The sequence below is a fragment of the Hippocampus guttulatus genome, chromosome 9 (genome assembly GCF_054856545.1).
Source record: "Hippocampus guttulatus isolate MCC_2025c chromosome 9, RoL_Hgut_1.0, whole genome shotgun sequence".
Taxonomy (NCBI): Eukaryota; Metazoa; Chordata; class Actinopteri; order Syngnathiformes; family Syngnathidae; genus Hippocampus; species Hippocampus guttulatus.
This window is the reverse complement of record NC_141269.1, coordinates 22,250,642-22,265,584: the sequence shown is the minus strand read 5'-3', so window position 1 is coordinate 22,265,584 and position 14,943 is coordinate 22,250,642. Positions and strand designations below refer to the sequence as shown.

General features: G+C 41.7%; 1 protein-coding gene and 1 long non-coding RNA gene across 8 annotated transcripts in view; one reads left to right on the top strand and one right to left on the bottom strand.

Annotated features, from left to right (window-relative positions):
* Positions 1-14,943, top strand: part of LOC147200757 (SH3 and PX domain-containing protein 2A-like) — a 121,332-nt gene that overhangs the window by 16,035 nt on the left and 90,354 nt on the right. For all 4 annotated transcript variants that reach the window (XM_086119241.1, XM_086119240.1, XM_086119239.1 and 1 more), the window contains exon 2: positions 1,074-1,154. In XM_086119241.1, coding sequence (XP_085975367.1) covers positions 1,074-1,154 — 81 coding nt within the window. The remainder of the gene's footprint in view (positions 1-1,073; positions 1,155-14,943) is intronic.
* On the bottom strand, positions 2,459-14,815 carry LOC147200758 (uncharacterized). Of its 4 annotated transcripts, XR_015101746.1 has the most exons (6): positions 12,608-14,815; positions 12,098-12,154; positions 11,311-12,025; positions 6,708-6,801; positions 6,428-6,495; positions 2,459-3,114 (listed from the first exon to the last, which is right to left on the bottom strand). It is a non-coding gene; the product is annotated as an uncharacterized LOC147200758 (long non-coding RNA). The 4 variants fall into 4 exon arrangements; XR_015101745.1 differs by having other exon boundaries at positions 6,416-6,495; positions 12,098-14,815; XR_015101743.1 differs by having other exon boundaries at positions 12,098-14,815.

Below are 14,943 nucleotides of genomic sequence, written 5' to 3'. Positions count from 1 at the left end.
GGATCTTTACCATTCTTGGTGGCTGGCAGGCAACTGCTGTGATCATTTTTTTTCTCTGCATGGATGCTACTTTTTAAATATTTTAAAATCTCATGTACCCCCAGTGGTACACACCCCCCCATTTGATAAGCACTGTGATAAGATATTTTAGCGTCTACTCTGGATTACGACGGCAGGAGTCCATGAACTAAAATTTCTTTACAACTAAAACACAGTTTTTGTATGCCCGTGGTTGACATGGAAAAAGAAAGACCTCCCAAGCTGTCGCTTGCAAACAGAGTGAATCAGTGCACTCATTGGAACAGAATTTGATTTATTTGTCAGAATCCCTCAACGGTGACCCACGAGAAAACATATAACCTAGTTCATTTTAATATACAAATTTACAGTGCTGAAAAAATATGTTCAACCTAATATCATTTCAGGTGCATACCATAACACCTTTTGTGAAGGTAAATTTGCTACTTTTCAATTACGGTATGTATACTAGTGATGGAAAACAAAACCTTTTGGATCAAGGTTAAATAAAAACAAAATTAAAAAGACAACAGTTTTCTTTAGCACAGTGAATTTTCCCCCAATTTTTACTCACCTGATTTCACCACTTTCTACATTAAAAGAAGAGTGTGTTCACAAGCATTTCTAGATTCATAGTATGAGTGCAACACTGCATCGTGTTTAATTTTTGGCCCCGTTTTAAAACACACAAAATATTTCCAGCCAAAAATTGTAAGGCCACAGCATTGTTTTCACTTTTAGTTGCTCCATCATTTATAAACATGTCGGCACTGTACTATCATCTTATTTGTTTTCGTTATTGATTTGTACATACTGCGACTTAAAAAAATCAAGATGAATACTAATGATGGTTATAAGAGCAGTGCTTGCTTGCTTGTACGCTTGTAAAACTGCGATTTACATATGAGTCGACTAATCGCGACTGCTGTTGGTAATTCGTCAACGAGCAGAATAAACACTTTTGGCAGCCCTAACTGAAACAAAAGTGGAGTACCAGAATCCTCAGATGTTGCGTCTCTTTTTTTAATGGTGCCCTTCTCTTCTTTTCTTGACAGGTGTATCTCATCAATGTCACCTACTCAGACAATACCTCCCACATCATTTACAGAAGATACAGCAAGTTCTTTGACCTTCAGGTAATCTCTCTTACAAAGTACATAATATACCAAATTGAAGTTATGATTTCAATTGACGAGCCTAATTCTATCACCACTTACCGTATTTTCCGGACTATATGTCGCAGTTTTTTTCATAGTTTCGCCGGGGGTGCGTTTTATACTCTGGAGCGATTTATGTGTGAAATAATTAACACATTCGATCATTTGACATGTTATTTTCACCGCAAGAGGGGGCTCTATAGGCCTGTGTTGATGCTTTCCACATTGACAAAAAAAAACAGACAATGACTCTGACGTCAGCGAAGTAGAAGAGGAAGCACGGTCTCTTCTACCTCTGAAGTTGGCAGAGTTGCTTAAAAGTGACACCGAGGATGAAGATTTAATGTGATTTAGTGATTTGGAGTGACACTGATGGTTTGGTAAACTTGTTCACATGATCATTATGCTACAGTTACTTGAATAACTCTTAATGTTACGTGAACATACCGGGCACATTCTCAGTTCATTGTTTATGCGTCATGTAACGTTAGCATATCATACTCTTATTCAGCCTGTTGTTTTATTTTTATTTGCCTTCAAAGATGACATGTCCGTTCTTGGTGTTGGATTTTATCACATAAATTTCCCCCCCAAAATGCAACTTATACTCCAGTGTGACTTATGTATGTTTTTTTGTTCTTTATTATGCATTTTATGGCTGGTGCGACTTATACTCAGGAGCAACTTATAGTCCGGAAAATACGGTAACTATTTTGATCGTGTGTACGTTTGTCTCTATATTTGTATTTCTGTTACTGGTGTTCTCCACTGTGTTGCTCTAATAAATCTACGTGGAATTGGTCAGGGCAAGGGAGACATTATTTGTATGCCTTACCCGAGGGTCCCCAACCACTGGGCCGCACAAGAGTGACTGGAGAAAAGAAAACATTTAATTGGTCATCAGAGTCAGAATAAAAGTTGCATTTTAAAATTGAGATGCATGAGCAATGCCTTTTGTCAAAAAGCTCTTGTGATAAATAGATAGATATGTGTCTATGCAGCGTCCTCGTGATTTGCCCCTCGGGCCATAAGCTGTTCCGATAATTTTACGTAAATATGAATCACTCAGAAAAGGTTTTCACCAGTCAGGCGATCGCTCACTATGCTGATGTTTGCCTTGGACATTTTCGAAGGATTGTTAAACGCTGAAGCAAACGTCCTTGGATCAGTTATTGACAAAACGCCAGGAAAAAAACACTTCTGAGAGAGAACATGAACTAAAGAGGGCAAAAAACGATGACAATGCAGTTAAAAGTTAAATGACCATCATTTTAATTCTTCACTCTATTTTTTACATTATACACAACTCCCATTTATTTTGCAATAATCTAATTGTAACATGTATTTGTTACATATCTTGATGCATTTTTATGCTTTAGGAAACATTTATGTCTGAATTTTGAGGGGGGAGGAGGGTCTTGGAACACATTAGGGCATTTACATGGAAAATGTGTCTCGACTTACAAAATTTTCGAGTTAAGAAATTTCTTCCAGAACCAATTAATTTCGTAAGTAGAGGGACCACTGTATTATTTTCCCCCATTGTCATATTTGCATGGCATGCTCTGAATGACGAGGGCCTTTAACATATTGTTTGAAATGACGGTCATGGTTGGTTTGTCTCAGTCATGTTTGAAACGTCTTGAGCAGGAGCGCCAGCACACTGGCCTTTGTTTCCTCCACTGACTATTTCATACAGAGTGAATGATTGTGTGCACGCATTTGTGTCGCCTGGTCCATTGCAAGCTGATGCCAGATGTATACAGCACTGGAGGTCTCTGGGTCACTCGTAAATATGCAAGCACTTTCCAGAGAAAGTTATGGGGGCACATCTCAGTAGCTCCTGTGTGCAACCCCAGCAGGAAATGATGTTTCAATCAGTGGAGGGAAGGTTCTTGTTGAAAGGTCCCATTGATGAGTGGGGCAATGTGACTCCCCTCTGCAAAAGAATAATCACAATGTGGGTTCACATTCACTAGCAAAACAATGCAGAGGCAATAAAGGTCACACTCCAAACGCATGTGGATCTTGACCAAATTGTGACAGTTTTGCCGTGTAGCACCAAATTATTTAGGGGGCATTCTATAATAATGGCGGCCCGATAGTCCAGTGGTTAGCACGTCGACTTCACAGTGCAGAGGTACCGTGTTCAATTCCAGCTCTGGCCTCCCTGTGTGGAGTTTGCATGTTCTCCCCGGGCCTGCGTGGGTTTTCTCCGGGTGCTCCGGTTTCCTCCCACATTCCAAAAACATGCATGGCAGGCTGATTGATCACTCAAAATTGTCCCTAGGTGTGAGTGAGGGCGTGCATGGTTGTTTGTCTCTGTGTGCCCTGCGATTGGCTGGCTACCAATTCGGGGTGCCCCCCGCCTACTGCCCGAAGACAGCTGGGATAGGCTCCAGCACCCCCGCGACCCTAGTGAGGATGAAGCGGTTCGGAAGATGAATGACCGCATGATTGAATATATAATAATGAAAGACTTTTTTTCACCTTGTGATGTAATGATGCCACATTATTTATTAATACGGATTGTAAAAGCATATTTTTAAAAATCGTTGAATGTTTTATTGGTGTTAGAACAATTAATAACTTTAGTAGACCCATGCATGTGCTGCACTGAGGCACAAGGAGTTGAGCCAAAGCATTTGAGAGTTATGGTCTCAATACGTAGGGCAGTGAACCCTGTGTTACAATGAATGATGCTGTTGCATCTTCACATTAATGAATAGTTTCATATTTACACATGTAGTACTCAAATTACCTTTGGCGCAGTGCCACATAGCCAGCAGTGGCAAGATCGATCTTGTGAGCATCTTCTGATGGTTGAGAACAAAGGTCTCTAAACTTGGTTGGCATTTTAGTAACTATCAAACAAAGTGGCTTTCTAACGTTTTGAGGTTGGCTACACTGCATTGCATGTGTAAAGTCCTTCGATTTATATTACGGTAGTGGTGCAACACACAATTATTTTCGTCATAGATTCATCCCTTTTTTTCTCCATCAAATCGAGTTACAAAAAAGCCAATCAGTCTGTTTTCATCTCGGACTACAGCCATCTGAAAGGAATTTCTGTTGAAAGGCCGAAATTCCAATGATCTGGAAAATTGAAAGTAAAACTTGGGTTTCAAAACGTGAATCGATTATCAAAATAAGTATCAATGAATTTGCTTAAGCTGTCCAAAAACTACCACGTTCAATTGATGCAAGACTTGGGAAAATGAAATGAAATAAGAGATCCTATATTAAAATGTAACTTGACCTGTTAAAATTTTTTTGATTGAAATCGCTTTTGATTTCCACAAATACAACCTCCCAATGCTACCCCACCCCCAAAAAAGAAGACCATTTTCAGTTCTTCACGACCTATAAAATGTCTTGCAACACTGCTGTGCATAATAGTTTGGAACAGTGCACCTTAACAAGCACTGTTCCAAACTATTATGCTGTGTGTCGTTTGCATATTTGCCACGTGTGACACACATTGAAGCGCTCCGGAAGTAGCCTTCTTCAGAGAAGTTGGACTCTCTTCCACTCTGGAGCTGCCCTCAGTTAGCAGCGCAAAGCTGGTGTGGGCATACTTATTGTATGTTCACTTGGTGGATGAAAAGGTAGCCTTCCTCTGCCTTCAGGTGAGGGGATGATGCAAAAAAAAGTCCTCTAAGTCTGTCAACACCTTGTTGCTGTGATTTCTAGCTCAGTCTTTGAGGATTTGTATAGGACAAGGTTTCAAGTCCCATTATAGACAATAATATAAACTGGGAACTAATTGTTGATGGGATACGAGTCTGCTTGCTAGATGCTTTTGAAGTATCCCGGGGAAGGGCATCGTCCCCACCACCTCAGGCTCAGTGTTGCAGCACTCTTTGCCCGCCTCTTTCACTCGGAATCTCTCCCTGTACGCACGCACGTGTGTGATCTTGTTACGATGTGGCATGCGTCACAAAGTGTCCATCAGTGTGGGAGTGGAATTTCCCCTTGAGGGACATGAGTAAGTATAGTCAATTCCAAAATGCAAATTCAAAAACTAAATTCAATAGACTATTGCTTGTGTTGATTATTTATGTTATCGGTATATTACCGGTAGTTTATTTATGCCTTAGAACCTCTGATTACACCCTTTGTATAAACTGGCACTTGTTTATTTGTACATGCAATGCCATCAATTTTCTCCCTTTCTGATTTTAGATGAATCACACTTAAGTTTTCATTTAAGGGCTAAAAAAAAAAGTTTCTGGCCCAACCAAATCACACTGTCTTTCCAGTTCAGGCATTTTGTTTCTCAATTGTTCATGAATGTCTTTAGATCGTGGCAGGATGTATTTATGATTTTGAGATATGATAAACTACTGCACTTTGTCAGACATGAAATGTTTGAGTGAATTTTTTTTTCAACAAATCTGAGGCCCGGGTGTGGCCAATAAAATTGAACTCAATTTACAGTTAATTTATGATTTAGCAAGGGATGTGGATTTTTTTTCTTCCCATAAACGATAAAATAATTTAGAAACTTCCATCAATCCATAATCTGAACCGCTTATACTCACATGGGCGTGCTGGAGCCTGTCCCAGCTGCCTTCAGGCAATAGGTGGGGTCCACCCTGAACTGGTTTCCAGACAATCGCAGGGCACACATAGACAAATAACCATTCACACTCACAGTCACACCTAGATAGAAGATAATTTAAAGTATTCCATTAACCTGCCACACATGTTTTTGGAATGTGGGAGGAAACCGGAGTACCCAGAGAAAACCCACGCAGGCACGTGGAAAATATGCAAACTCCATACAGAAGGCCGGCACTGGAGTCGATCCCTGCATTTCTGCACTGTGAGGCCAACGTGCTTACCAGTCGATCATCGTGCTGCCGATTTAGAGACAGAATATTTTAATTGAGGGTTTTTTGCATTTTTTTTTGGGCTCTGCCATATTTTAAATTGGCTAGATGACCCAAAACAGGAGGGGAGGGGCTCCTACTTTTTTCGCAGCACTTTGTACAAGGTAGATTACAAACTTTAACCACCAGTTGTCTTTTGCTTCATGAATTTCCTCTCTGCTTGATTGAGCCATTATGTTTCTGTTCAAGGTCCTCTCCAGCTGAATGTGGAGGAGAGTCGGTGAATGCCAGATATCTTTGGCATCTCTACCTCACACTGAACCTTGATTAAAGGGTTTGTTCAAGGATACTTTCTTTATCTTTCTAACACATGGCCCCATGAATCAAAGAGTGGCCTACTCTCACCATATACTGTACCTTGATCAGAAAGTACACAGGGATGTTTTCTCCACCTGGATATCGTTGATCTCATACCAGTTTGCACACTGAAAAGAGCAAAGACAATGGGGCAGTTTTTCAGTCGCCTGTACTCACGGGTGTCATTTTAACTTTTTGACTTTGTGACTTTCATGGTCACCTCTGGGGTTTTGGAAGATTTTGCATTTTTCAAATGTCACATTACAATTATAGTGAACAACATTATTCTGGTTATCAGTATAATTCCATCCATCCATTTTCCGATCCGCTTTATCCTCACAAGGGTCGCGGGGGGTGCTGGAGCCTATCCCAACCGCCTTCGGCTTCTTCTTCCTCTGCACGTTAATGTCGATGGCAGTTGGTAAGCAGAGCTGCTGTGATTACAGATTAGTATTAGGTAACTGTCCTCAGGCAAGAAGATGATTACTTGATTATTCCTAACAAATCATTTGATCATTTTTTTAAAATTCAGTTTTGTGTGAAACTGAACTAGGAACTTTTGTAAAGAGCTCATCCCATCTCATTTTAAATTAACCCCCCGAAAAAATGTATTTATAATCACTCAAATGATCTTATTATTCACAGTACATAGCGTACATTCGTAGAGTACACGAACCTTAACACTTAAATACAGCACATGGTGCTTTTAAAACGTGTGCCTAGAAGAGTTACCGGTATTAAACAATTAGAAAGATAATCTTTATGTGATGTATTTTGGTTTTTCTGATGACATGGTTAGCCCCACTTCTTCTAAAGTTTTTCATTTTATGTTATGATGAGCACCCAACAGCATTTGAAATCTCCCTTTAGTTTTTGCAGATAATTCGGGACTGATTATAGAAAGCTATGTTAAATAACACCCTTCTCTTTGTCATCACTACCGTTTTGGTCCTGTGTACACTACATATCGCTATCAACTTTGGTGACTACAGGCCTGGCATTGTATTGCGTTATCCTGGCACATACTATAAGCTGAAAAACATTTTAGCAAAGTAATCAGTTTCTGCATGTCCACTGGCCTGAGCTAACTATTCTTTAGGTTAATCGGTAGCTATTGGGTAAACAGCAGGGGAGATATGGCATTGGGGACTCACAGTGCAAATATTTGAGGAGGAAAAGTAAAAAAAAAAAAAAAACTGAGAAAGACAAGAGAAGGGAAATCCAGGTCTGTGTATTCTTCTGATTTCCCTGAAAGTCTTGCCACTTGCCTTTGCCTCCTTTCATATGTGCCATAAATCTCATTGTGTTCGGTCACACATATTTTATTCAGATCTCATTTGTACAATTTATCACTCTCAATCTCGTGTCATGGATGCTCCTCTTCTATCCATCTCTGTGTCTCTTTCGAACCAAGTCTTTTGTAATTTTTTTAACCTCTCTCACTCACTTCACTGCCAACGACTTGCTCCTATGATGAGTTCCCTCACCGATGCCACAACCTGCATATACAAGAGTACGATTGTTTGCAGACCAGGGTTTTTTTTCTGGCTCAAATTGAGGCAGAAGTGGTACCATCCTGACCATGCACCACAACATGCATGTATACTGTAAATTCAGCTGACTCGTTTTCTTTTCCAAGAAACTCACTTTAAGAGTTCCAATAAAAATATGACTATTATTATGTAGCATTCATTTATTAAAACTTGCATAGGTGAATGATGGCTTCATAGCTTGTGTGGTGGGCCACTTCAGTTTGAGACATTCATAGATTATTTTGAAGCACCCATCAAGTGCCCTGTGGTCCAATAGCACGCGGCAGTGTCCTCCATATTTATAAAAATATCTCTCTCTCTCATATATATATACAGTGTGTGTGTGTGTGTGTGTGTGTGTATGTGTGTGTGTGTATATATATATATATATGTGCTCCGACCACCACAGGCACGACTGTCACCTTTACCTTCCAGGCTCTCTCCAGCTCCTCTCTGAGCCCTTGGTATTTCTCGAGTTTCTCGTGTTCCTTCTTTCTGATGTTTCCATCACTTGGGACCGCTACATCCACTACAACGGCTTTCCTCTGCCCTTTATCTATGATCACGATATCTGGTTGGTTCGCCATTACCATCTTGTCAGTCTGGATCTGGAAGTCCCACAGGATCTTCGCTCTGTCATTCTCCGCCACCTTCAGAGGTGTTTCTCATTTTGACCTTGGGGTTTCCAGTCCATATTCCGCACAGATGTTTCGGTAGACTATGCCAGCCACCTGGTTATGGCGTTCCATGTAGGCTGATTACAAGAAAGCCTATGACTCGATGCCACATACATGGATCACTGAATGTTTGGAGTTGTATAAGGTGAACAGGACCCTAAGAGCCTTCGTTGCGAACTCGATGAGGATGTGGAAAACCACACTGGAAGCCAATGGCAAGCCACTTACCCAAGTGTCCATCAAATGTGGCATATACCAAGGTGATGCACTCTCCCCACTGCTGTTCTGCATAGGACTGAACCCCCTAAGCCAAGTAATCACCAAGACAGGTTATGGATACCGCCTCAGAAATGGAGCTACAATCAGTCACCTCCTCTACATGGATGACATAAAGCTGTATGCTAAGAGCGAAAGGGACATAGACTCCCTGATCCACACAACCAGGATCTACAGCAGCGACATCGGGATGTCATTCGGGCTTGAGAAATGTAGTCGGATGGTGACTAAGAGAGGAAAGGTAGTCCGCACTGAAGGGGTCTCACTCCCTGAAGGAACAATAGCAGACATTGAGGACAGCTACAAGTACCTCGGTATACCACAAGCCAATGGCAACCTCGAACTGGCAACAAGGAAAGCGGCTACGGCCAAATACCTCCAGCGAGTGAGGCACGTCCTAAGAAGCCAGCTCAATGGCAAGAATAAGACCCGGGCAATAAACAGCTATGCCCTGCCAGTGATCAGATACCCTGCAGGAATAATAAGGTGAGCCAAAGGAAGAGATTCAGACCACGGACGTTAAGACCTGAAAGCTCCTAACCATGCATGGAGGGTTCCATCCCAAATCCAGCACCCTGAGACTGTACGCAAGCCGAAAGGAAGGAGGCCGGGGACTGGTGAGTGTGAGAGCCACTGTCCAGGATGAAACATCCAAGCTCCATGAATACATCAAGGAGAAGGCTCCAACGGATGACGTACTCAGACAATGGGGAACAGAAGATGAGGCGCTGGAAGAGGGACCATCATGGCAAGATCTCATTTGTACAATTAATCATCCAAGCCCCTACACGGGATGTACCACCGGACCATAACTGAAGTGGCCGATCTCAAAAAGTCCTATCAGTGGCTAGAGAGGGCTGGCCTGAAGGACAGCACAGAGACACTCGTCCTGGCTGCTCAGGAGCAGGCCCTGAGCACCAGAGCCATTGAGGCCCAGATATACCACACCAGACAAGACCCAAGGTGTAGGTTGTGCAAAGAGGCACCTGAGACGATCCAACACATAACTGCAGGGTGTAAGATGCTGGCAGGGAAAGCCTACATGGAACGCCATAACCAGGTGGCTGGCATAGTCTACCGAAACATCTGTGCGGAGTATGGACTGGAAACCCCAAGGTCAAAATGGGAAACACCTCCGAAGGTGGTGGACAATGACAGAGCGAAGATCATGTGGGGCTTCCAGATCCAGACTGACAAGATGGTAATGGCGAACCAACCAGATATCGTGATCATACATAAAGGGCAGAGGAAAGCCGTTGTGGTGGATGTAGCGGTCCCAAGTGATGGAAACATCAGAAAGAAGGAACACGAGAAACTCAAGAAATACCAAGGGCTCAGAGAGGAGCTGGAGAGAGCCTGGAAGGTAAAGGTGACAGTCGTGCCGTGCCGGTGGTGGTCGGAGCACTCGGGGCAGTGACCCCCAAACTAGATGAGTGGTTGCAACAGATCCCGGGAACAACATTGGACATCTCTGTCCAGAAATGTGCAGTGCTGGGAACAGCAAGGATACTGCGCAGAACCCTCAAGCTTCCTGGCCTCTGGTAGAGGACCCGAGCTGAATGAGGGACGGACACCACCCGAGGGGGGGTGAGACGAGGATTTTTTTTTAAATTTTTATTTATATATATATCTATATATATCTACATATATATATATATAGATATATATATAAAACAAACATAAACTCAAGCGAATAACTGTGTCCGCGCCGCTATTTACTCTCATTGGATCCAAAACAGCAACATGTAAGTGACTCTATTGGCATGAGTTTAGCTAGAATTGCGAACGATTTTTAAAATTCATTAATTTCCATTTACGTCCTGTAGATCATGGCATCCAAACGAAGAGGAACGGTAATGCCTGGAAGAGAGTGGAATGCATCCGATTAGCTGCTCAGAGTAAATTGCTTGTGGTTCGACGGACAGTCCAATAAATGAACGTTTCCTGGAATGCTCTACCTGTTATCTTGCTGAAAACCTTCCGCTAACTGGACTGCTAATTAGAGAGAAGGCAAGTTCCATAGTGCTAACTATGAACATCGAAGACTTAGAAGCGTCCCGTGGCTGGCTTCAAAAGTTCGTTGCACCACATCAGCTGAGCAACACTGTCTTGGGTGGTGATCGAGGGGAGCTAAAATTAGAGACAGTGAGTGAGTGGAAAGAAAAGCCGCCAGGTCTGTTACTAGTCATTTTGTAGCAAATAGTCCTAATTTTGTGACACGTCTTGTTATACTGTATTCTGTTAATATACCTGTACTGTATGCTAGTTTTTGTGTTATAAACAGTTTTTGGACATTATATTTTGGCATTTTATTGCTCGTGTTGTTACGCATGTATTTTGTTAACATACTTGCATGTTCATAAAGGACAAGTACCATAGTCCTTTCCCACATAAGGAAATTCTGTTATCAGGAAAGAGTGGACAATGCAAATATGATTCCTAATTGGAGAATACTTACCTGTATACCCATAGAAAGAGGACTGCTGACCAATCTATGCTGTTGTCTCCAATTTGCACAAAGCCGAGAGAGCTTCCATCTTCTCCGGGACCCTCAACAGAAATAAGTGGTTGAAAATTGCTGCACAAATGGATTATCTGGATACTGCTTTGGTTGGATATACATAAAAAAATAGTTGTGGTCATATTTAACTCATTGAATACCACCCCTTTTCACTGGAGCAACCCCCTCAATCCCTCACATTTTACTGAATTTTGACTGATTTGCAAGGCCCACAGAATTTTCTGTTCTATGGCTATATATACATGCAAACTGTCAAAAGAAAGGTGAGACTCTCTTCTTTCAGCAGAAAAAAAAAGTTAGTTTCTATCTTTCTCCGTTCGTTGGCAATCAGCATTAGACAACTGCTAAGTTTGATGGAAAAGGCCGATTTTCTGCAGAAATCCAGAGAAAATGAGCTTTTTGTAAAAGCATGCATTTCAAGCATTATTTCAAGTTTTACACTATTTTTTGCTTTTGTGGCAGCTGAAATACCTCAATAATGTGTTCCTCCTACAAAAGAACATTACAAATAATGTTTTTGTCGCAAAATAATTTATTTGCACACAACAAAACTATTGAACTATGAACAAAAGTGCAGCTGTGGAGAAGATGGTTTTTGGCTTCCATCCAGTTTGTCACCATCGATTCATCCCACCACGTCCAGATGCACGACCTATAAATTATAGAAACATAAAAAGTTGCAAATATATCTTGCTGCAGAGTGAGGTACAATAATTTTATTTACCTTTCTTTCCACCACCAAAGCGAGGAGTCGTCATCATTTGGCTTCTGGTTGGACAATCTGTAATTTATTGAAGTATGAATGAGAATGTACAATTACCACACTTTTATTTTTCTATTTTATTTTTCTATTTTTTCTATTGTTGCTTTCCACTTACATTTCAACATCTCTCCCACACACACATACATGCTCGCACACTGCTATTTACACCATTCATTCCACGTTGCTCAGCATCCAATTTGAAATGAAATGGAATATGAATTTAACACTAGTGGTTTTAGCAGAGCTGAGCGGACCAAATGTGCCCTGTTTTTTTTTGAAAACCTATGGCGACATGCAAGTCAGCGCATATTTTCATCCACATCTACGAGACGCATCAACCGTACATAAATGATTAGTGTTACTGGCAACTTTATAGTATAGCGGGGAATGTAGCGGTACATAAAAGTGACTGATGAGGCATAAGAAGTGATGAAGTTTTGAATGGGAACTTGCAAGCTAGTCAGCAGTTACCTCCTCGTTCCAGCGGCTCTGGCGAGGACTCTCAGCTGCTTTCCGTTATGTCCGAAGGCACACATTCGTCCGACATATCGGGATCCAAATCGCTCTCCAATTCATCGTTTTCGCCGTCGTCTATGAGACGATTCCAACGAATCGCTGACGTGTGCCCGGCGTCGGCCATGCGAAGCAATGCAGCCTCTTTGCCGTCATCGCTGGAAGTCGCCGGGGTGACGATTTGTGGGCGATGTGGGGCATCGGGAGGCACAAAATGCTCTGCCAAGCGATGATCGCTGACGTGGAGCAAGTTCATCTTCATCAGATGAACTCGAAACTCGGCGTGAGCTATGCGGGCTGCGTGTAGCCCGCCATGTTTGTGCAGGCCGACGTTCGTTTGACGGGTGCCGCTTTCGATTATGTGACCGAAGCATCATTTTCTCTTCCACACAAACACCATCTCCTTTGTTGTTTTGTTTCGAGGACGCTTTTATACCGAAAACAAAATGAATTTTAGTTAGTTATTTCCTTTTCTCCATCGTAGCTAGTTGCTCATGTTGCAATCCACTATCCACATACGCCCCTCCTTTACTGTACGCCCTTTCTACTCCTTCTGCGGCGTGATCCTGGTTGATTTTTGCACCACTGCCACCCGATGGCCATTTTTTTTGCTATTTAACATTGCCGTCAAGCCTAATCCTGTGGTGAGAAGTTGCATCAGACTCTCTTGCACCCTCCCCCATGAAAACACGTGATTGACGTATTAATACGTCATGGGGAGGGAACGCTATGCGCTAATTGACGTATTTATACGTCAAAGGGTGTAAATAAGTTAATGACAATAACAGATTATGCTGCTGTGTGTACATGTGTAGAAGATGCCTTTTTTGTCTTAGGCAAATTGCCAACTAAACTAAATTTTAGTGTGAAAAGCTTCAAATGGAAATATCCTTTAAATGATGCATTTTTCATCCAAATGATTCTTTGTCAGGGACACACTGTTTCAGAAAAAAAACCCAACGTTTTTTTTCTCCTATTTTCCACAACCATACAGCTTTATATACCATCTGCTGGTTTTAACATGAGCTGGAATCAGCCCGTGGGGGAAACAGGATCCAATTCTATGACAAATCTTTTCCAGTTGAAGCCTGTCCCCTGATTCCATATGTCACAAAATGCTCTCCAGCCTTGGATTGTGGCCGACTAGTGAAGGGTTGAGGACAGATATAACTTGCTGCACCTGTTGTCTTTTGAAAGTACACAAACTCTGAATCACTAGACGGGGCAAAACACCCTTCGGTGTTGACATATCTTCAACAGAGCGTATATTTTTAGATGACTTCAACCACTGAGAACCTCCCACAAGAAAGATAATATGCATTCTGTTATGTATCCTAACACACTATGCGTGAAGGCATTGACATTCTGAGTGGGTTGCATGGTAATTGTCTTTAAATAAATTTTAACTACTGTTAACATACACTGTAGATCATTGTTCAGTATTGGGTCGAAATTGTTATCATTTCCCATGCAGAACTGGCATGGCAAAACGGCAAGTTGCAACATTTTGACCTTTGACAGATGCACATATTCAGTGGTTGCCTGTTGTTTTGCACTACCAAATATTGTGCTGTGGCGTACACTCGATTACATAGCGATGATGTTTTCCAAAGCATAACATTGGTGTAAATATGGTGTAAACTTTACACTTACTTTTGTTTGGTTTCATTACACTTTACAGTGTAAAGTGTAATGAAACCAACCAACTCATCTGAGGATTTATTCCATAGCGAATCGATTTTAGATGATCAGCTGTGAGGCATAGCACAAATGCCCATCAAGCAATACCTTGAAATTTCCTCCCAGATAAATCCGATCCAGACCCCTTTCCCAAACCCCAAAGCTGAATTTAATATGCGTGTTGCGCCCATGGATTGTTAACATACCATGAGATGATAAGCAAAGTCCAGTGACCAAATGGGCTGCCGGGGTTTCCACTCTATATTTTGAAAGTACAACTGAGTGATTATGGACAAAAGAAAAGGCTTACCTTTCAAGTTATTCTATAAATTTCCCACAAACCAAATACTGTAGTGCTCGACAGACAGTAATGGATGTTAAAAAAACTTTTTTTTTCTTTGAATAACCTTTCTATATTTATGTCCCTGTAAATTAAAGCTTTCCTTAAATAATGGCTCTGATTAAAGGGCTTGATCTTGAAGTGGAACAACACCCGTTTATCATTAACTGTGTAATGTTTCTGCCAGAGAAATAACTTCCTCATGCCATGCCCCGCCCAGCGAGCACGGGCGTGCGGCTGCCCTCTTTTTGAATGACTGAAGGTCACATGGGGG